Genomic DNA, 22393 nt, shown 5'->3' with positions numbered 1-22393 from the left:
CTGGGCCACATTGGGGTATATAGGATTTACAAATTAGTAAATGATGGTCCTGTTGACAGTCTTGAGGTTCAACCTTATCTAACCTATGAATCCTGCCTACAAGGTAAGATGGCTAAGAAGCCCTTCCCTAAGAAGGGAGGTAGAGCTAGGGGTATATTAGATCTCATCCATTCAGATGTATGTGGACCCTTGATTTTCCTTGCTAGGCACGGATTTCAATACCTAGTCATGTTTATCGATGATTATTCACGAAATGAATACACTTATCTAATACTGAAATTGAGCAAATTAAAGTTAAATTTTTTAAGGTCACTCATTCAAACCCCCCCCCCTCTCTAAGTGAGGCTTTGGGACCAACACTTTTTATCATTTATTTGTCATCAAACTTTCCATGCAATATGAAACACAAAATCAATCTAACATTTTAAACTTTAAGAGCCATAAGTTTGCTTCACTTTCTTATTTTTTTTCTAGTGGACAAGCTAAGTATCCAGATTCTCAAGGGTAACATGGAACCCACACCCCATGGAGGTGAGAGATCTGTCCCCACCCGTCCCCATGTGGATAGAGAATCCACACCCACAACCTAACTACCCATTAAAAATAATTTAGTTTTCCCCTTTTATATATATATATATTTCACAACTTTGCTCTATTTTACTTTTCTCCCTTTCCTCTAGAAACCAAAGGGGAAGGAGATTACACGCCCTTGGTAAGATTAGGACACTATGTTCAATCATCACTTTCTGGGTAATGGGATTCAAATATTGTAAGCACATGAGGTGGTCTCTTATCAATAGTAACATTAATGGATGCCTTGTGCTAACTACATCCAGTTTCATTGGAGCAATACGTTCAATGTTTCTATTTAATCACTTAAACCTTCTTCAGCTACACTGCTACCTTTTAGCAAGAAAATAATGGAGTTCACTCATAAATAATTTAATTAATAAATAAGGCGAAAACCGCTAAATAGTCAACTACGAAATGAGCCAAAGCAGGTAACCTACTATGGGAACAAGAAAATAGAGAGGATTTCTACCCACCAAAGGAAAAAAGAATTTTGAGTTGCATTGGGCATTTATCAGAATAAATTTCTGAATGAACACGTGATGTAGATGCACTGGTCAAAAGTAGAGTCACAAGCCGAGATCTCGAGAAGCAAATTTATCTCCTTGTAATGTAACCCTCCAGCAATCAGCTTGAAATATGAAAACAGAGGCCCTCTTGGGCACCACTGCAAAAGATAAAAGAGTCTCAGCAACATCAGCCATTTCTAGTTATTTTTTTAACTATGTTATAGCCGTTGTTTAGCTCTTGCAATGAGAATATGAGTGACCAACATGCTACAGTAATACAACACAGCAATTAATATGTTTATATATCCAAAGTCAGGATGAATATGGTTATATGTAAAAGTTGAACGGCAACATTGCATTTAACTGGTAAAAGAAAATTGAGTACAGGGTTCCTGGGTGGCTCACCCATTATGGAATCAATAAATGGGTGCCAATTTCCGCCACATCGCAAGTCAGATGGGAAGGTAGACCCCAGGGTCTGCTGGCTCACATGTCAAGTTTTAGCCCAAACAGCAAAACAGAGCATTGAAAAATCAAAGGCTACCCAAGAGGGTGCATAACAATACATGGGAGGGTGTATGACAACATTTGAGTCCAAAATTTGACACTCTACATATTAGTGGGGCCAGTTCATATCATTCCTTGAATATTCAACATTCAAAATCGTCACATCACTCTTCCATGTGGCATAACTAGGTGCACCCATTCATAGATTTCATGGTGTGTGAGCCACCCATGAAACCTGTTACCAGAATTGGTAACATTGTCAATCTGCTGGGCCAGGGGCAGTGGGCGGAGGTAATATCTATCAATATTGCTAGACAATCTTGATGGACACAAAATATATCCATTAACATGGATATAAATGAATCCACTTACACATAAGTGGGGCCAGTTAAATTTGAAGGCCACCTTCCAAGTGGCGACTTCTAGAATGAAATAAGCAAGATCAATGGTGCAAAAGACCTTGGTAAAAGATGACTAAATGAAGTCCAAGAGCTTCTCAATAAATTTGCAAAGCTAAAAGTTCAACACTTGATTGGCTATAATGTATGAGATAAAACCACAGCATATATAAAGAGGTATTTGAAAGCGTGAGAAATGGCAAAATTGTTACAAACAGAAAATAAATGTAACACAATAATTACTACAATTTGGTTGATTTTTAGACTAGTGGCTGAAGTACCTCGGAATTTGTTATCTTGTGTGATTATCCCAAATGTTTCTGCAGTTTCTCGAATCATGATTCCACTCACTCCATTGAAGGCAATTATCTTACAGTCAGCAACTGAAATGAAGACAGATGAAATCCATTAATTAGTAAATAAACATTAGAAGAAGTACAATCCTACATACAATTGTGTCAGCAAGGGAAAGCATACTTGCTCCTTGACACTTAATTTTTATAGATTCTCTCTCCTCCACACCCCCCCCCCGGTCCAAAAAAAAAAAAAGGGAATGAACTTGTTTAGGAGGCACAATTCCAAAGAATTAATTATTACATGGATCAGGCAGATTACCACATGTTTACACCTGGAACAGTGCCCTGGACATATCTAGTTATCTTAAGAAAAGGATCACATTCAGTGCATGGCTGGGACAGAATAAATTGAGTTCCAGGCCCACTCCCACATAGCCCCTAAACTTGCCTATGCATCCATTTGCTGTACTGAATTACTGTTTTGTTGGGGATTCTCACAGTTGACAATCTAATCATAAGGTGGAATGGTTTACCAAACATACACATTTTATGCTTGGGACTGCTGAACCTGTCCTTAATTTTTTTTCTTTTTTTTTTTGGGTGATTACCAAAGGAAACTATCCTCGCATGTTATTGCGTTGTCCTCATATTTTCAATACGATTGGGGCAAGTTGAAGAATGGTTTGAAAATTTTAACATCAAGTTTTTTTGAGGTGCTGGAATGACAATCCACTCAGAATTGAGGGAAAAAAACTGGTCTATGATCCCTGCTGCTATGTTGAGTATTTGGAAAGAGAGAAACAGTAGCACACTTGAAGGTTTCTTTGAACCTACCTACGGAGTTAATGGACAGGTCTGTCTTGGTGGGCAACAACTTGCAAAGTAACCTAGAAATTAGGGTGTCCCTGTTATTTTTGAAGGCAGTACAGACCTTTCTGTCTAAATTTGTTCAATCCCGCACAGGACTTGTACAACTCTCAGGGGTCTTTTCATTCTTTCAATCCTAAACTTTTTGACTAATCAAACGTTAAATAATGAGTACTGGGGCAGAAAGGAGGAAGATAAAAATTTTCAGCCTATATAGAATGGCAGTAAATCTTAATATTGCCCATTGGTGAGAGTTTCAGTTTAATCCCAGTCAAAGAGAATAAACCTAGTGATGCAGTGGGAAACCCAAGCCAGACGGAAACTGCCTAACCCGAGTTTTTGGTTTAATAAAGGTTGGTAGTGATTTAGTCTTTTATTTCTTTATGTTATCAATGTTGAGTAGATTAGGTAGGAATAAAAGGTAGAGAATGGAGTTTGCTTTAGACTCTACCATAGTTTTAGAGTTTCAGTAGAAGTGTTGCTTTCTTTTCTATATATGATTGTACACCGTGATTGAAAAGACAAGTTGAAAATATGGAATGAAATTTTGAGTTGGTTGCAAACAATGGGAACGTCCGTGCCAAGTTGGTCGACTGCTATTCCTCTTCTTTGATCATCTTGTTCATGGTTCAACAACTCGGCGAGATCTCGGCAATTAGTGAGTCGAGATGGAAGGCGAAATACAAAGTTACACGGACTCGGTCGAGATCTCGGTTCAACAGAGATGTGGAGCAAACCCATGTTTAAAAGGGGAAAGATCTCAACCGAGATAGTCGAGATCTTGACAGAAACTAGACTGTCTCGGTGAACTCGATAGGGAAACCAGTGGTGAGCTGATTTTTGAGCTTTTGCCACCTTGTTTCGACAGAAAACTTGCTGGAGATGTCAATTAGCACCCTACTTGCATCAAACTTGCAAGATTTGTTACAAATCATCTCAAATATGAAGAAATTTTGAAGGTAAACCATTTTTTCTGTTAAGATTGATGTAAACTAGTTTGGCACAGTCTAAGCATTACTGGCTTCGGAAACATGGCCTGGAAGGATAAAGGTATATCATATATATTAAGATTGATGTAAAATACCCTACTTTACATTTCTAATGCGTATTTAAGTTGTTATACATTAATTGAATGCTTTGATTACTTTCTATTACTAAATTATGGGTCGAGTAGGGTATTTTAGTACGTTGTCCACTTGTCACCTACCAACCTAAGGTCCGAAGTGAAACTCCTATTTGGACTTTGTTTTTGCAAAATCTGATAGTGCCATTGTGTTTAAATGGTCTAAAATAGGCTGAGTACCAAGTTTCAAGCCCAACTAGGTCTAAAACCCACCGAAACCAGCCTTTGAGTTCAAAAAAGAAAATGCACCAACTCGCCGAGATCTCGGCCCAACTCATGTTTTTAGCTGGGCGAAACCAGTACCGCAACCGACTTCTTGAACCATGATCTTGTTTCAGGTATCATTCACCTTTCTTCCCTTCCTTTCTTCTTCTTTTCCCTCCCTTGGTTATTCTCCCGTACCTTCCCCCTTCTCCTTTGTTGTTGCTGGACCTACAGGTTTGAGAGGGATTTCATCAATCTCCCCCACCTCCTCTTCTTTCTTTTGGATATCGTAGGTGTGAGGACCCCTACCAGAGGCAATTTAAACAACATCATCTTCCAATCCATATAAGCCCCCTGCTGTGAGTTTCATAGCCAGATTCAGGTCTGGCTTCTAAACCACCAACCAGACCTGTTTCAGTTGTTGATTATCGGCACAACACACGACTGTCAGATCTGTTGTTTAGTGCTTTTAAGAGCCCTATGTGTTACGGATCAGCACTTGAAATCTCAGGTCGAACAGCCAAAGAAGGGTTAGTTACATCTTTTCGCTGGTTTGCGGTATTGTAAGGTAGGAGATGATCCCCCCCCCCCCCTCCTTCTTCGATTAAATCCTTTAAAACTTAAGGTCCCATACTGCCCCTCCCTTCTCTTCTTATTCTTGTTTATCGTTTATTTTAAATTTGTTCCAAGTTTGCCCCTAGTTAACAATTATGAACCCCATGTGTCCTCTAGACTTTGTTCTATCAAGTGACCCTCTCCTATTTGATTAGTTACAGCCTTACCATCCTATAATAGATTTCAGTTTATTTACAATTCTGCCATTATTCTTATAAACTTCAAGCTATTTACTGTTTTGCCACATAACAGCTTTGTTTTGAGTGTTCTCTTGCTATTGTGCGCCCATAGTGATTTTGAATAGGGTTTCCGAAACCCAGGATGGACATCACCTAGACTGAATGTTAATGAAACATTAGTCCATTTTCATTACTTTTGGACTACTGGGCCTGGCTACATAAGATATATCTGACCAATTGAATGGTTCACATTTAATGAAGGGAAAATAATTTCTGAATGTGAATGGATTTGCTAGTGTAAGAAAACTTTTTTTCGTACGGTGTGTAAGAAAACTAAATGCACAAAATTACTGTACAAAAGCAATAGTTGATCATATGACCTAGAAGAATGGCACCATGTAAGTCGGCAGTGAGAAGACATTGAGCTAACTGCTTTTCCCTGCAATATAGAATGCAAGGAAGGTTTCAATTAGAGGAAGTGGAATCCTTAACTTAGAATCTGCAAATTAGGCTTAGCTTCACTTTGAGGAACAACAAGGAATAGGATCTGCATGACTTTAATATCACTGATGTCAACCAGAAATATCTCACCCAGTATCCTTAAGAAGTTGCATTATATAGTCTTTCCACATGTCATGCATAGGCTTGAAAGTATCAAAGCTGCAAAACACACCACAACACAAGATAGAATATCACTAAATAAAAGAATCAGTTGCCATTCAAAGTGCAAAGACTGAAATGCCTCAAAACAACATTCATGAACTGAAACCAACTAAGACTGTTATTTTTACGATCTTCAAGAACAAGAAAATGTTTGAACCTATAACATTGCAGACACCTTCAAGGAAAGCACCTTATATGGGAAATACAGGCATATAAAATTATAAATCCAAAGAATCCTAAGTTTCCCCTCCCCCCCACCTCAGGTTTCTTTCAAAGCTCTCTTCAGATTGCTTTCAGACCTACAAAATTGCACACACCTTCTAGGAAACCACCTAATCCTAAGTCCCCCCCCCCCCCACCTCAGGTTTCTTTCAAAGCTCTCTTCAGATTGCTTTCAGACCTACAAAATTGCACACACCTTCTAGGGAAGCACCTAATATGAGAAATACAGGCACATAATCCACAGAATCCTAAGTTTCTCTCCCCCCCCCCCCCTCAGGTTCTCTTTCAAAGCTCTTTTCAGTTTGCATTAAGAGTTGAGCCCTTCAACAAGAAGAAACATTTGCGTGGTTGAGTTTGGGATAATAAGTTTGATTTGCACTCAAAAGAGAAATTTGAGCTTATACAAATTTGTGCAGCCCATTGGCTCTAACCATATAGGAATTTCATGACAGTTTGAGCAATGATATGATTAGATTATGGCTACAATATGGAACAATTTTACTTACGATCTCATCCAAGAGTACAATTTCTTCTCTCTAAAGAGTCCCCTGGACAGTAATGTTAAAGCACTTGATGTGGGTGGAAGGGGTACATGACTAATATGTACCCATACATGACTAATATGTACCATGGGGTACATATTAGTCATGTATTGACGGTAGGTTGTGGACCTGGCTATCTTGTAGTGTGTTAGTTTCCTATTTCTTGTCTATGTTGGATTTCCTATTGAGTATAGGATTGGAAAGTTCTATTCTTGTAATCTTGTTTATTATATATTGACAATAGGTGGGAGATCTAGGAACTCAGGAACAGATCCTTTACAGCAGGGTTCTCTTCTTCTTCCATTAATCTCTCTCTCTCTCTCAGCTTCTTCTCATTTATTACTCGTTTATTAGTGTCTAGATACTGCTACATGGCATCAGAACATTAATAAACTAGTAATCGATCCTCCATTCATGCTGTTTTGAAGGTCAATTCAGGACACAACCCGATAGTCAATAATGGTTGCAGCACACCTTATGCTGCCTATCTACTGCTGTAAACGGTAGTTATTAATGATACGAATCTGCAACTAGGGGTGGGCTACTTTAACTCTAATCTAAGAGCAAAAGAGAGAAAAAGTAGATATCGATAGCAACAGTTCTGGTTGCTGGTATCGCTGGAACAGACTCAGAGAAACCAGTAAGGAAAGAAGAACAAATAGAAGAAGTGAGAATTAGATCGCACAGAAGAGGGGCGGGAAACCGCACACGCACTGGCCACCAAGGCACTCACAAAATCAAATCATTCCATTCTTTTCAATTTGCCCAACGAATTGGTTACAAGCATATATATAAAAAAAGAAATTAAGAGTTTACTAATCAAATCTAAAACAGAAATAGAATTAAAGTCAATCTCCTTAATTACCAAACCCAATCAAAATGGAATTAAACTCTAAAACTAAAAGGAATGAAACTCTAGTCTAACCAAAAGATTACAAGATAAATCCCAACTAATAAAAACTTTAATAAATAAATAAACCACAAATATCCTACTGAACCCAAAAATCAATTGGACCCAATTCTTGATTTGGGTTCTCAAACGGGTTCGAGCCGACCCATAAAAGCACTCCTGCATCAAACTGGGGAACATAAAGAACAGAAGACAAGGGCAGATTCAGTAGGTGAAACTGTACCATGACCAGCCACATTGATAGAGGAGCCATCAGCAAGTATAACAGGGGAAGAGTTAGAAACCTTGGATAAGGAAGAAAACAACTCAGACGTACCAGTCATGAGTAGATGCACTGGAATCAATGATCCACGGAGTGGAAGAGGTAGACGTAAGGAAAGCTGATGTACTTGTGTGGGCCAAAGTAGCAGTGGATGAGGAGGCATCAGTTGATGTATAAAATTTCTGTATAAGCTTCAATAAGTGATTGTAGTCATCTCGAGATACAGATCCTGATGAAGAACCTCCAGATGAGGATGTAGTATTAGTGTCGCCAGATGTCACCTTTGCAGTTTATCAGGCACTGCAGAATTAGTTGAAGGTGGAATCCACTTTGGTCGCCCATGTTTAGCCAAACATGCTTCAACAGTGTGATTGGGCTTGCCACAAAAAATACAGAGTCTGAGGGGTCCATCACTCTATTGGCCATCAGTACCACGGCCACCACATCCACGACCACTCCCAAAGAGGGTAGATTATCGGTCACAGCCAGCAGCAAAAGCAGAACTCTCTTTAGGTGAGGGAGAGGCATCTCTTCTAGAAGTAGTGGTAATATGCTAAAGATGTGCAAAATCTCATTAAGGGATGACACCTTTTTCCCCGGCAAGTAGCTGACTCCTAACTGACTGATAATCTGGATTAAATCTTGCCCTAAACTTTGCAACATGAAATTCTTCTGTGGAGCCCACGTGAACACAGAGTGATAACGCACAAAAAATGATAAAAGCAAACTCACAGACACAAGAATTTACATGCTTCGGTTATGCCAACATCCACGGGCGCAATTGGGACTTCTTCACTATGAGAGAGCGGAAAGAATAACAGTACAAGTAATAACACTTGGATTTGAATCCAAACCCAACCCTGTATCCAAAATCGGACACCCCTTGTACACCCTCTCTACTCACACTCTCAAACCCCTGAAGACAATACTCAAAAACCCAATACTCCAAACAACTCTCTCACACTCACAGCTCTTGAACTTGTATTGTTCAATCTGTCTTAAACCCTTGCCCTTGCCCTTACCCTTATTTATAGGAAAATGGGGAAAGAGAGTTTACCGCATTCTACATGGTGCTAAACGAGGCAAGGTAGGTGGGAGACACCCCTCCCCAATTTTTCTTTCCTTCATTTAATGGCCAAAAGCTGTTTTGACCATTAGCTCATTACTCTCTCCCTTACTCTCGTCTCTTTCTTTCTTTTCTTTTGTTTTTACTTGACTTTTTGCACAACACTCCACCGCCAACCCCCTTACTAAAGAAGCAACGGACATTGCCCCTACTCGAGTATTGCCCCTACTCGAGTAAGGCTTCCGTAAAGAGCAGAAGCACGGAAAAGGGAAGGAGAACGTGGAACATCGACTAAAGGTGGGTTCGCCTTCACCATCTTTGAGGCCTTTGGTCCAGGCTTGATTGCAAGAGTTTGGGCGAAAAACGGAGGAGAGAATACAAAGACTGAAGCCACATATAGAAAGCACAAATTTGCCAAGGTCGATGCTGGCCCTCTGTAATGAGGACCTCAACAATCCCCACGGTCTACTTTGCTTCGTTTTTGGCATCAATATATCTCTGTTTATCCTCTGTTTCTTTAGTCCTTTGCCATGTCTTAAAACATTCTTTCTTGGTCTTAATGGCTGCTTGGACCTCATCGTTCCACCACCAAGCCTCCCTAGGGGCCTGACGACTACCCTGAGAACATTAACGATTTTAAATAATAAAAAGAACCAGCCAAAACAGCATGCCACCAACAAGATTTGGGAGAAAAGTTGCTACCAACAATCAACAGGTCAGATGGGCTCCACAATGGGATTGAACAGCCTCCTATAGGTGGGGAACAAAACCCCAAAAGCACACCCAGATCTGGAGAGATCAAAAATAATTTTAAGGAATCAACTTCTGAAAAAGTACTCTAAAACAGTTACTGTATGGAGTGATATAGAGTACCGATTACATAAGATCAGCAATGCTGATCACCTTCAAAAGTAAGTCAAATGATCTTCCAAGAGGAGTTCATTAACCAAGAAAAACTGAGGATGATTGGCTGAATTGATTTGCAGTAATCAAAGACCTAAAAGTTCTCCAAACAACGAAATTCCAGGTCTGCAAGGAAACTACCAAAACCAGCAATACACAAACCAAAACCAACTACATCTCACTCACGATAGGAACAAACCTCCTACCACTCATACTGTGAACCACATTAGTGGGTGCACTAGGGGACCACGACTCCAATAGGACACACTTTAACATTATGTATTACACATAAAATAGAGGAAGAACATGCTAGACATCCAAATTTTCATTAATTGCCCCTTGGGGCTTCTGAATCTTTTTCCTCTCTTTTGGATGTGGAGATTTTATGCTCCAATGCTCCTTGAGAGGTTCCCATGTTGTGGCCATAGTTTCCGTTTCATGCTTCAACATATGTTATTTTGTCCATGGACCCTTTTGTGATTATGTGGTCCATACAGAAAGCCAAAGAGGAAGAATAAAAAATCTTTAAAAAATAGTGTATTAACTGCCTCTCTTGTTGGATACACTTCTACGATGAAAAAGATTAAGGATGTGGACAAATTAGATTACTGAAAATCAATAGAAATATGATAAGAAGTCCATTCCTTTTTCATTATATCTTTCTGATATTGCCACTCATCTATCTCAGTATCAGCATCTGAGCTGCACTAGTGTCATGTGCCTATTTTTGTCTTGGTTGACCATTAGTCTACTCCATACATTACACACACTTCAAAAGAAAATGCTCCATAAAGCCAGCCAATCTCATAGCCATCTTAGAAAATTTCTCCTTCTATTTAATGTCATGCACCAATAGCACAGTACTCCGAAAGCATCTCACAACTTCATCCACCCACTCTACCTCTATGAGAAACACCACCTTTGACATCTTCTTGCAGATGATTGAACCAATATCACAGAATTAAATTCTTTAGAGCATCTCTAGGTCTTCAATCTAGACCACTCCTTTATTTCTATTCTCTTTTTTTACTAAAGTTTCACTACACATATTCTGCTACAACCTGACTTATCTTAAACCCTTCACATTGTAAAGCATTCTCCATAGTCCTTCAGAATTCCCTCCAACAAACAAAATACAACCTGGGACCTCCTCCTGTATATGGCAACCCATCCACCACCAATGCAAAGAATTACATGCGCAACACTGTCCCCGGAGTCAATTTATATGCTGCCGACCTGTTTCTTATCAAGAAACTGCCGACTAGGGTCGTTTTTGTGCTTCATCCCTGGATACATACTGCAAAAAAAAATTCACTCATCTCTCCCTTAGTTGTTTTATCACTAGTTACTACTCTTTCATAGATTTAAGGTAATTTATCTACTGAAGACCTGATTCTTATCAAGAAGCAGCATGCTAGGTTTGTTTTTTTAGTTCATCAAGTAAATGTGTAGCACAAGAACTTTTCCCCCCATACAGCGCAAACTTCACAATCAAATACAAGTAGGATAGATTCCCCCACCCCTCCCTACTTAAAAGACTCACGGAAAGATTTAGAGAAAGCAAAAAAGGATCTTTATATGGTCCTTATTGACCTAGAGAAAGCTTATGACAGAGTCCCAAGGGATTTTAACTGGCATGTGCTAAAAATGAGAAATGTTTCAAGTAAAATAGTAAATATGTGGACATAATTAAAGATAGGGTTGTATGCTGGTGTTGTGACTAGTGTAAAAACTGTAGGGGGTCAAGGTAATGAATTCCCAATTACAGTTGGGTTACGTGAAGGATCAGCTTTAAGCCCTTATCTGTTTGCGCTTATCATGGATGAATTAACCAGAGGCATCCAAGGTGAGGTTCCTTGGTGCATGCTTTTTGCTGATGACATTGGTTTGGTGGATGAGACAAAGACTGGAATTAATACCAAACTGGAGTTATGCAGATCAACCTTGGAATCAAAGGTTTTAAGATAAGTAGAACGAAGACGGAGTATATGGTTTGTAACTTTAGCAACTCCCGGACGGATAATGAGGGGGTAAAAGTTGATGAGATGGAGATTCCGCAAAGTGACCATTTTAGATATCTAGGATCAATCATCAGAAAGGAAGGTGATATAGAAGATGATGTCTAACAGAGGTTTAGAGTAGGTTGGATGAAGTGAAGAGGTGCATCCGGTGTGTTATGTGACCAATGGATTTCTTTAAAGCTTAAGGCCCCGATTGTTTAGAGGGGATTTATGTGGGGTGGGAGAATTGGGGTAGGAAAATGCTGACGTGGCACTTCAAAATCCCACCCCAATCTTGTTTGGTTATCCTGGGGTGGTGAACTTACAAAAGCTCAGGGAACATCATTAAATGCTTTGTCTACTGATGTGGCACTTCAAAATCCCACCCCTAGCCTATCCAAAGTCCCACCAATTTGGTGGGACTGTGGTTACTATTCATGGGAAAAGTAACTTTACCTCAACATTTCTACCCCAATAAAACCCCACCAACATGTGGGTCTCATCTTCCCAGCAATCCCACCCCACCTTCCCTTCTAAACAAATGGGACCTAAAGGAAAATTTTACAGGACAATCATAAGACCAACTATGATGCATGGCACAGAGTGTTGGGCTATCAAGAAGCACCATATAGATAAGCTAAAGGTAGCAAAGATGAGGATGTTGAGATAGATGAGTAGCAAAATCAGGAATGCTAATATTAGAGCTGGTTTGGGAGTAGCCCCGTATCAAGATAAGCTACAAGAAAGTCGTCTGAGGTGGCATGGCCATATTTAATGGAGGCCTTCGGATGCTCCAGTTCAGAGGAGTGACTTGATTCTAATTGAAGGTACTAAAAGAACTAGGGGCAAGCCTAAAATGACCCTAGGAGAAGTGGTGAGGAAATACATGCATAGTTTAGGTCTTGTTTCAAGTATGTCGTTGAATAGAGCTGATTGGAGGGAAAGGATCCGCATAACCGACCCCGGTTGATGCAGATCCTAGCCTCCTCGAATTGAAGAAGCCACCCTAAACCTAGGGTTTTAGTAGGAGCCTTAGTTTAGTTTAGTTTATTTCCATACTTAGTTTTTATTTTGTGTTTTTAATTGAACTGGATTAAATTGGTTGCATCCAATTGGTTCAATTGGTCTAATTTAAGTGAAGTGATCCTATTGGCTAAGAGGTTCTTATATTCTATTGGCCACTAGGGAATCTTTTTTTATTTAAGTGAAGTGATCCTATTGGCTAAGAGGTTCTTATATCCTATTGGTTACTAGGGAATCTTCTTTATTTTAAGTAGTTTAAGTTGTTTTTAAGTCATTAGGGGTAGATGAGTCTTTTCTTTTAAGTCTTTAATTTGTTTTTAAATTGGTCCACCTCTCCACGATTTAAGTGGGAGATTTAAATTGTAATAGATTTAGGAATAGGCCTTTAGGCCTCTTATTTAATAAGAAACGTGGGAGAGGCTCCCCCACCAAGTTTATGTTTAAAAATTTTCGTTTCCTGCTGTTAGCCGTTGCTGCTGCTGCTGTTCTTCTCAGAGAACTGCCTTGTGTGTAATATCGAGGCTGCCTTGTGAGTAATATCAAGGTGAGGGCTGGTGGACTCCGGCGAATCCTTGCATCTTGTAGATCGGGAGGTCCTTCTTCTTCTTCAATCAAGTTTCTCCAAGCTGCCATTGAAGAACCTGCAATTCAGTAAGTTAATTTACTGTTTTATTATTTCCCCTCCTCCTCCTAACCTTCCAACCTAACCCTAATCGATCCACATTAGCTTCATCCATTAAAACCCTAATCGACCCCATAAACCCTAGCTTCATCTATAATCATTACAGCCCTATTCCCTCATCAGTTTACACTCAAATCTAACCACAGATCCATCACAGCAGACCCTCCACTCGACTGCCATCTCAGCCCCAACTTGCAACTCTAAACCCTAATCCCCTCATGCCTATAAAACCCAAAACCCTAGGATTCCCAGATCAGTCACTTCTGCCCATCAATTCCCCTCCATATACTGATCGAATGTTCTTTCCCCTCATTGGAAAACTCGACCAGAACCTGATCCCAAACTTCCATCTTAAAACCCTAGTTTCAACCTAGATTCTAAAACCCGAAACCCTAAACCTAAATTTCTGGAATTTCAAAAACTTATTCAAACCTAATCAAACCTAGTTTATTAAAACCCTTAAAACCTGCATATTAAAATCCTATAAACCCTATTACCATAACCCTAACCCTAATTTCTGCCCTCTTTAGCCTAAGCTGCCCACTTGGCCAGCCTTGTTAGGTGAACCCATTACCCTGGCTCCTAGTGGGATTACTCCTACCTAGGACTACATCACCGGTTAGTTTGTATAAGACTGATTTGTTGTTGTTGTTGTCGTCAAGGATTAAAGTATCGGTCCGTATCGTATCAATATTGGTCGGTATCGATACGATACTAACCAATACGTCTCTTTTTATAAAAAAAAATGTATTGTATCAAGTATATCGATATGTATCGACTGATACGTGTCGATACGATACGATATGATACGGTCGATACATATCGATACACTCGATACGTACTAATATTACCGTTTGTTTGGGTTTTTAAATGTATCGATACATATCGATACGTATCAATACACATACCTTTTTCACATTTTCCTCCGCATCACAAACTAAATCTCAACTTTTTCTCCCTTCGGGTCGCGCCACAAAATATGTCAGGTCAGGTCGGATCCACATCGCACTCGAATCCTTGGAATACAAGACATACTCAACACTTGAAGGGAAAGGTAGGTTTTTTCAAAAAACTTGATCTTTTGCTTCAAATCTTGCATTTTAGTTCCTTTTTTTTTTTTTTTTTTGGCTATAATTCAAGGAGAATAGGTTCAACTAACTATTAGATGCATGCTTTGTATACATTTGCAAAGATTTGAACTCAAATCCACCATTTTTCACTCAAAACTAAAAATGGTTTACTTAAGGGTCAGTATTGTGCTTATGTTCGGTCAGTACACAACATCATCCTAGTTACTCTTATTCTTGAAGACCCTTACAGACATGAGTTTGATCCACCCCGACATTGTTCATGGCAATAGAGTGACTCTGCATGTAAGAAATCTCATCTTTTATAACAATTTCAAAGTACCACACTTGTCTGGTTATACATTATTCACAATTCTTAGTGTATATGCATGATATATGACATATATTGCTTGTTTATGTTGTTTTTTGTGTCCAAAAGTGTATTTTGATCATTTTCATGTGTTTCTACACCGATCAATACGTATCTTCGACACGATACAGTACGTCTCTTAAAATCGCTCGGCCAATACGATACCCGATACCGATACTTTAAACCTTGGTTGTCATTGTGTTCCTTTTCTTTTCTTTTATTTTTATTATTTTGTCTTTCGCTAGGATCCATGTAGCCGACCCCATTTAGTTGGGATAAGGCTGAGTTATTGTTGTTGTAGATTTGGGAGTTAGAGTCTAGTACAGCTAACAAATAGTAGAGCTTTTGGACGAGTTTTAAAAAATTGACACTGTATAAGTTCATATACTTATTTCTTTTCTGAACATTGAAGAGCTAAGTGATATCTCACTCAAGATTTCATCGTGTTAGAGCAAAAATCAAGCCAGTCTTATCATATTACATCATAATCTTAAGAGTTTGGAGTATCAACCTTTGTTCGAGCATGACAATCAACACTAGCTGACCTTCGACACACTATTCCAGATAACAATATGATGCAGATCCTAGCCTCCTCGAATTGAAGAAGCCACCCTAAGCCTAGGGTTTTAGTAGGAGCCTTAGTTTAGTTTATTTTAGTTCTATACTTAGTTTTTATTTTGTGTTTTTAATTGAACCGATTTAAATTGGTTGCATCCAATTGGTTCAATTGGCCTAATTTAAGTGAAGTGATCCCATTGGCTAAGAGGTTCTTATATCCTATTGACTAGTAGGGAATCTTCTTTTATTTTAAGTAGTTTAAGTTGTTTTTAAGTCATTAGGACTCTATTTTGAGTCTATTTCAATTTCCTAGTCAGTTTAAGTTAGCTAATAGGTTAAGGATTGGGTTAGGCCATTCCTTTTTAGTGTCTAAGTCTAATTTTGAGTCTTTTATATAAGGTTCTAAGGGGGCCAAGTATTAAACACGAATTTGATTAATAAAAATTAGCTTTATGCTTGCTGCCATTGCTGCTACTCTTTGTGAGTGTATATCCTTGTGGATCTCAAGGTGGATAGGGTGGGTGGACTCCTGCGACTCCTTGCATCGTCAAGATCGAGAGGTTTCTTCAAGTTATCAAGCTGCTACCATTGTTCTCAGCAATTCACTAAGTTTGAACCTGCAATTTGATTTTTAAACCTTCTTCTTTTAATCTGTCCAGCCATTCCCCCTTCATTAGACCTAATCCACATTCCCCTCCATCCATCAAACCCTAATCTCCATTAAACCTGCAACTCCTACCTCAACTAGGACTCCCTCATAACTATAGATCCGGCCATCAATTTCGAACCATACTTCCAGCCTATATTCCCCACACCTCTCCCTACACTCGACCTTAAACCCAGTCCATAATCCCCACTATATCCCCTCCATTCCTCCACTCCATTAAACCCAAAACCTACAACTCAATTCTGTCCAGAATTGCAGAATTTTAAACTTAACCAAATCCAATTATTTTTATCCCATAATGATCTCCTAGACCTGCATATTAAAGCTATATAAGACCCATTCCCAAATTCCCATCCTAAACCCTAGAATTAACCTGAAACCTAGTGCTGTCCATTCGAACCAGCAATCTCTTTTGCTATTGATCCTGTTATCTAGCTCCTAGTAGGTCTCCTACCTATCTAGGACTGCATAACAATATGTTATGAATATTTAAGTTTGTGGTTTTGGTTTCTCTCTCAACAATACATAGAGCAGTTATTGGTTATTTTCAATGAATTTCTCAAGAATCTCATGGAACTTCCTTTTGGAAGAGATTACAATTCATACAGTTGTTCTACCCAACTGTCCATGTTTGTCACTATAAGATCCAAAAGGCTATTCTTGGCGGCTGCTCACTATGATTCAATCACGTCAAGGTTCGAGAACTCGCGAGATCTCGGCGAGATCTCGCCGAGTTTCTCGGATTTTCGAAATCTCGAGACGAGATTGCCTGCGAGTCTCAAAAGTGCAATATCTCGGTTGGATCTCGGTTTCGACCCATTATTTTAACCCACCTACCACATAAATACCTTACCTAATTGGACAAAACTCGACATATCTCGGGTCCAGATCTCGGGTTGACCCAAAGTTGAGGCTTCGAGTTGGAAAAAAAAAAATGCACCAACTTGGCGAGATCTCGACTCGTCTCGGTTTTTCCAAGAGTCGAGTTGGCACCGAGACCCGAGTTTTAGTACCTTGAATCACGTACAGCACATGCCATTCAGATTGTCAATTATTCTGTTGCTTATTTTTGCACTTTTTCTTCAGTTTCCTGTTCTCATAATATGGTCTTATTATCAGGTAACTGTGGACTTTTCTTCCCCTCCACTTGATCTCTCAAGTTGTAAGCCTATGCTGAGTTTTTGATAACGTTGATGCCTTGCAAATTCAGAAGCTACTTTGTCCCCTGATTGGCTCATTGTACTGTTACTATGATCATGCTACGTTTCACTTTTTAGCTAGTTCAAGAATGGAGTACTCTAATCTCAGCAAAATGGACAGGCCTTTTTCTTAAGACTCAGTTTGTTTCCAGGTAAAAGCCATGTAAAAAAATAAAATTTTCAAGTAAAACCTCACTTTTTTGTACTGGTTCATTTTATGCAGATTTTACCTGAAAACAAATAGAACCTAAGAGTAAAAAGCTTGTAAGTGAATAGTAATAGGAGCAAAGAATCCCCAAAAGGGATTTGTTACAAGGTAAGGTTTGTTTAACAGTTGAATCCCTTGCCACTCTCTTGCCTGGTAAGCCAACTCCAATTAGTTCATAGAACCTCATTTGTCTACAGCCATAAGGCCCAACATAACAAAGCTAGAAGAAAACAAAAAAGGACTTCCCATAATTGGACCCAAATCGAGGATGTTCTAATTATGACAGAGGTACAGGATCTGAGCTGGAAAATCCCAACTCACTCTAAAAGAAGACACAATAAACTCCAATACTTCCCATGAAAATATGGACAACACACGATTCATGGATTCACCATCACTTAAGAAAAGAATCCTGTTAGACACTATTTTCATAACAGGAACTTCATACTGCATCATACCAGTCTCAACCAAATTAAGTTCGATCATAATCGAACTCCCAGAACCTGAAGAAGTGATAACACAACCTTAACGTAAAAAATCAATTTGGTGCACCTGACAACACCCTCTGTTCCTCTGAATTGATAGCAGAACCTAAACACCACCTAAAGTTAGAACCATCACCTTTTAACTTCCGCACAGGTGCACATTCCACACAACCAAACTTGAGTAACAATCCATACTGCCCACAGTCCAACTTTGCTTTCTTATCAAGAAAAGCCTACATAGAAGAGGACAACGTCTTTCAAGACTTGATCCTACACCACAGATTGCCCCAAAAAAGCGATATACTGGAGGAATGATGCAAAAGTATCTTCATCAGCATCATTCCAAGCTTCTGATCTTTAAAAATATCAAAGCTGAGCAAGTTTTCACTATTGAGAGTATCATATTACCATGGTAGTATGATAGCAGAAATATGCAGAAAAAATCCAAAAACATCCAAACTAATTATGTAGTTCACTAAAATTTCTAAATCTATATTTTATTACCTATTTTACTCAGCTGCCCTCCCAGTACACTTTTGATCTACAGTTTCATCTCTTTGAAATTAGAAGGGAGGAAAAAAAACCACTATCTATATGTCCTGACCCCAATATGCATATGTTCCCTTGAACTAAATTGCCTATGTATTGGTTCCAAAAATAAATAAGTAAACAAAATTATCTCATGCACTTGACTGTGTTTAAAACTAAAGTGCTTGACTGCTTGTGCTACTATCTTTCATTCAGATTCATTTGCTCTCCATTCAAGTATCAATTCACAAGAGAGACATAGTTGATAACTTGATTTGGAAAAAGCAATATAATAACTAAAACAAGGTTTATGTCCTTAAAGTAATGAAACTTGGTCATACCAACAAAGAAAGAGTGAAAAGACGGAGAGACTAAGAATAGAGAGATATATACTCGCAGTAAGAATAATAATGCAAATGAACCTGAGAGGGAACAAGACAATAATGAGAAAACTATTGAGCAATAAACTTACTTATGGAACTCTTGAGGCAAGTCAAATGTCTTGCATTTTTTATGCTGTCTGATTGACATGTGCTTTTTAGAGCGCTTCGAGCAGTTCTGTACAGTTCTAATGCGAGCACCAGCTGACACACCACGTCCTTGCACTAAATTGTCAAGAAGAAGCCAATTGTCAATTTTCATGCTTCTAGATCCTTGCATGTACTTCTGTGCCTTATCACCATTTTGGAGAAGTTCATGCATAATCCTATCAACTTGGCTCCCTCTTTTACTAGAACGCTGCACGGATCCACATACACCCGATTGTGAGAAGCCAAGTACATCGATAACATTTCAAGCCCTAGATTACCACAATAGCAAACGTTCAAGTTAGGAAGGCAAAAAAGTACCTTGATATTGGAACTCAGCAAATTCTCATGTACAGGCTGAGATAACTGAGAATATGCAGGCCCATTTGCTTCCACATCTGTGACAACACAGTATGAACTGGTTCATCGTCGTTTCCTACACTATAAAAGGGATACTAAGTATATATGTATTCACCTGAAACTCCAGGAGTACCCCGTGATGGAGTGTGGCCCGCGAATAAAAAATGCACTGGAAATTTCCAAAATAGAATTCCAAGTAAGACAACTGTGAAGAAGTAAAATATGTTTCTAAATTTTCACTATCCTTAGCATGCAATATAGCATATCAGAAGGAAAAGGCTTTTTTGCTTATTCAGACAAACATTATCCCAAGTTCATTTTTAAGGAGAGCAGAAAATCACCAAGATTCAAGATGGCTCTCATGCAAACACTCCAAACACATTTATGATTGATGAAATAAATAAATATATATATATATATGGCCAGTCATGTTGTCTATTAATCCAGATCTGCCAAAATAGCAGACTACCCATAATTGATTTCATGGGTTCCAGCCACTACCTGAAGCAGCAACAAATGGTCTAACAGGAACATTTTGTTTAGGCGTCGCATAATAAACAGAACAATAACACTAGGATCCCTCAATATATCAAATTATCATCCTTGAAATCCACTCATGACAGTAAATCTGTGACAATTATATCTATCAATCCAGAAATGCATTTCAATAAGAGAGTAATCTTTGGATGCGCATGTATTGTGTATTAAACAGTTCACCGCTCCATACCCCTCCGCCCTCCCCGCAAAAAAAAAAAAATCAAAGGTGAAGTGGAAGAAATTAATCAGACATTTTATTAACTCATCCATCGTAGCCAACAGAAATTTTCAAATACAAAATGACACCATAGCCAACCTTCAGGAAGGGCACCTTGTTGTGTTACTCAAATTGAGTTTGATTCTCTTCCCCAACTCTCAACTGAAAATATCATATCGAACTCAGTTTTTTCCTCCTAGTTTAAAACTCTTATTCATACCCTCTCTAACTAAACTTGATAGCTAATCTTAGTTTAATACCAGAAAAAAATCTGATTACTCTTCTTTAGTGGAACTTAAAATTGAAAGATGAATCGTAATTCATAACAGGAATCAAACAAAATAATTAAGATCATACAAAAAATCAGGAATAATACCTTATTCTGCATTTAATATAAAGGCTATAAAGAAAAACAGGATAACCTTTATGTGAAGATGGCACTGAAGAGGGTCCAGGTGCTACTGATGCATCGGTCTCACGTGCCAAAGGGGTGACGGTAGAACAGCTTACGTCATGCCTCACTTCTACATCCTCACGAGACCACTTTTTCTTGTCCTTCTGTTGCTTTTGAATAAGCTCTGCTTTAGACACAGCAAACCTTCGTTCCAAGGCCTCCAATGTGCGTCTCTTCTGGTCTGAAATGACAGAATTTCCATCGGTAGCCATGGCAGGAAAAGGAATCCGCACTTTGACACTCACAGTCCCATTACATACTCCAAACCAACTGCTGCAATGCCCTGGATGGCTTGGACTTACTTATCTGTAATGTCCTTCAAAAGAAAGACAATTTCCTATTTTAATGGGTGTCCATCCGTTTCAGATACAAAATATACCCCACATTAGATGATAAAATGAAGATAATTACTATGAGTAAACTACAAATTTAAGGGCTTGAATCCTGTCAAAGCCGTCATCTCCTTCATCAACTTCTCTGTAGACTTAGAGAGAGGGGACAGGGGATGCAGAGAAAGGGAATGGGAGAGATATATGTAGAAAGGGAGAGACAGCGGGGAGGGAGAGAGAGACTCTGCGGTGGGATAAAGATCCTTTGCGGTACACCATCGGGCGGTGCAGTGGCGGTGCGACCTCCACTGCACGCCACGTGGTGTACTAAAATCCAACGCTCAATAATTAATACCCACTTCCCCTTACGAAAATACCCATTTGCTGGTGTACCTGATCTAAACCCGTTTTGCGATTTCTCCCGTGAATACCCAAATCCCATTATGAATCACAAAAAATCATTCAACCGAACCATCCCTAGCTCTTGTTCTTTGTTGGGGTTTCTGAAGCAAATATTCAGAATGGTTGGGAGGGGGAGGGGGTTTCAGCTATCAGTTCTCTTAGCATTGTTTGTTTTAAAAATATGGCTGTGACCCTATAACAACTCATGTTCAAAGCACAAGTTGTCTCCAAATAAGCACCATTTGCAAGCTCTACGGATCATTTCAAAATACTAAAATACTATACCTAATGCACTTCTGCTCTTGACTTGAGATATCAAATTCTTGCAGCAGGAACATTAATGGATGGGATTTTATGATTGCATTTGGATTCAATGCTGCAAAAAGTTTGTACACTCTATTCTCTTTCCTTTATTAGTGTTCTTTTAAGTAAGGGGCATTGGGCTGATCTAGTAGGTTATGGTTAAAAATTTTTCTTTATCTTTATATAGTTTCATGTAACCTACAATTGAAGGCATTGACCAGCTAAAAAATGGGTTTTTTTTTTTATTGTTACTGTCGTGTGACTGCTTGCTGCCCTAGTGGCCTTCTTCCCCCTTCTCCATCGATCCAGTCCTATCTTCTCAGGTGAGTTCCTCTTAGTTCTTCTTCTTTCTTTTGTTCTTATTCACTATTCTATTTCCTTCAGTTCTACTCTGCTCTTACTTCTTCTCCCTTCCTTCTTGGCAGTTTGATATCCTGTTCTGGACAGTACTAGTAGCCCCGAAGTCTCTAATATAAAACAAAAAATGCAACTATAAACATATCCCCAAATGTCTGTTTCCACTTTCCAATCCACAAATTCTACAGAAAATGAGTTTGCTGAAGCTTATGATTTTGAATTCTTAGACTACCTTGTCTTAGATGAATGGGAAAAACATACCTTGAAGTAAAAATGCTTCCTCC

The 22393-nt window shown here is 38.9% G+C and overlaps 1 protein-coding gene across 1 annotated transcript; it reads right to left on the bottom strand.

Annotated features, from left to right (window-relative positions):
- Nucleotides 1-1075: 1075 nt before the first annotated feature.
- Nucleotides 1076-21101, bottom strand: LOC122649452 (ribonuclease P protein subunit p29). Its single transcript, XM_043842621.1, has 8 exons — nucleotides 20687-21101; nucleotides 19626-19679; nucleotides 19472-19548; nucleotides 19096-19361; nucleotides 5860-5928; nucleotides 5649-5707; nucleotides 2266-2367; nucleotides 1076-1237 (listed from the first exon to the last, which is right to left on the bottom strand). The coding sequence occupies exons 1-8, from the start codon at nucleotides 20928-20930 to the stop codon at nucleotides 1140-1142; spliced, it is 969 nt and encodes a 322-aa protein (XP_043698556.1). The 5' UTR covers nucleotides 20931-21101; the 3' UTR covers nucleotides 1076-1139.
- Nucleotides 21102-22393: the final 1292 nt, after the last annotated feature.

This window comes from Telopea speciosissima, chromosome 2 (assembly GCF_018873765.1).
Source record: "Telopea speciosissima isolate NSW1024214 ecotype Mountain lineage chromosome 2, Tspe_v1, whole genome shotgun sequence".
NCBI lineage: Eukaryota > Viridiplantae > Streptophyta > Magnoliopsida > Proteales > Proteaceae > Telopea > Telopea speciosissima.
This window is presented reverse-complemented; position numbering and strand designations above follow the sequence as displayed.

Bases quoted from the DNA above. Each gene is read 5' to 3' on its own strand.
- LOC122649452 (XM_043842621.1), bottom strand. From the start codon at position 20,930: ATGGCTACCGATGGAAATTCTGTCATTTCAGACCAGAAGAGACGCACA. The intron at 19,549-19,625 runs GTGAATACATAT...GTGTTGTCACAG, and splicing joins GGGTACTCCTGGAGTTTCAG to ATGTGGAAGCAAATGGGCCT. The intron at 5,708-5,859 runs GTGAGATATTTC...TCTATATTGCAG, and splicing joins CAACTTCTTAAGGATACTGG to GGAAAAGCAGTTAGCTCAAT.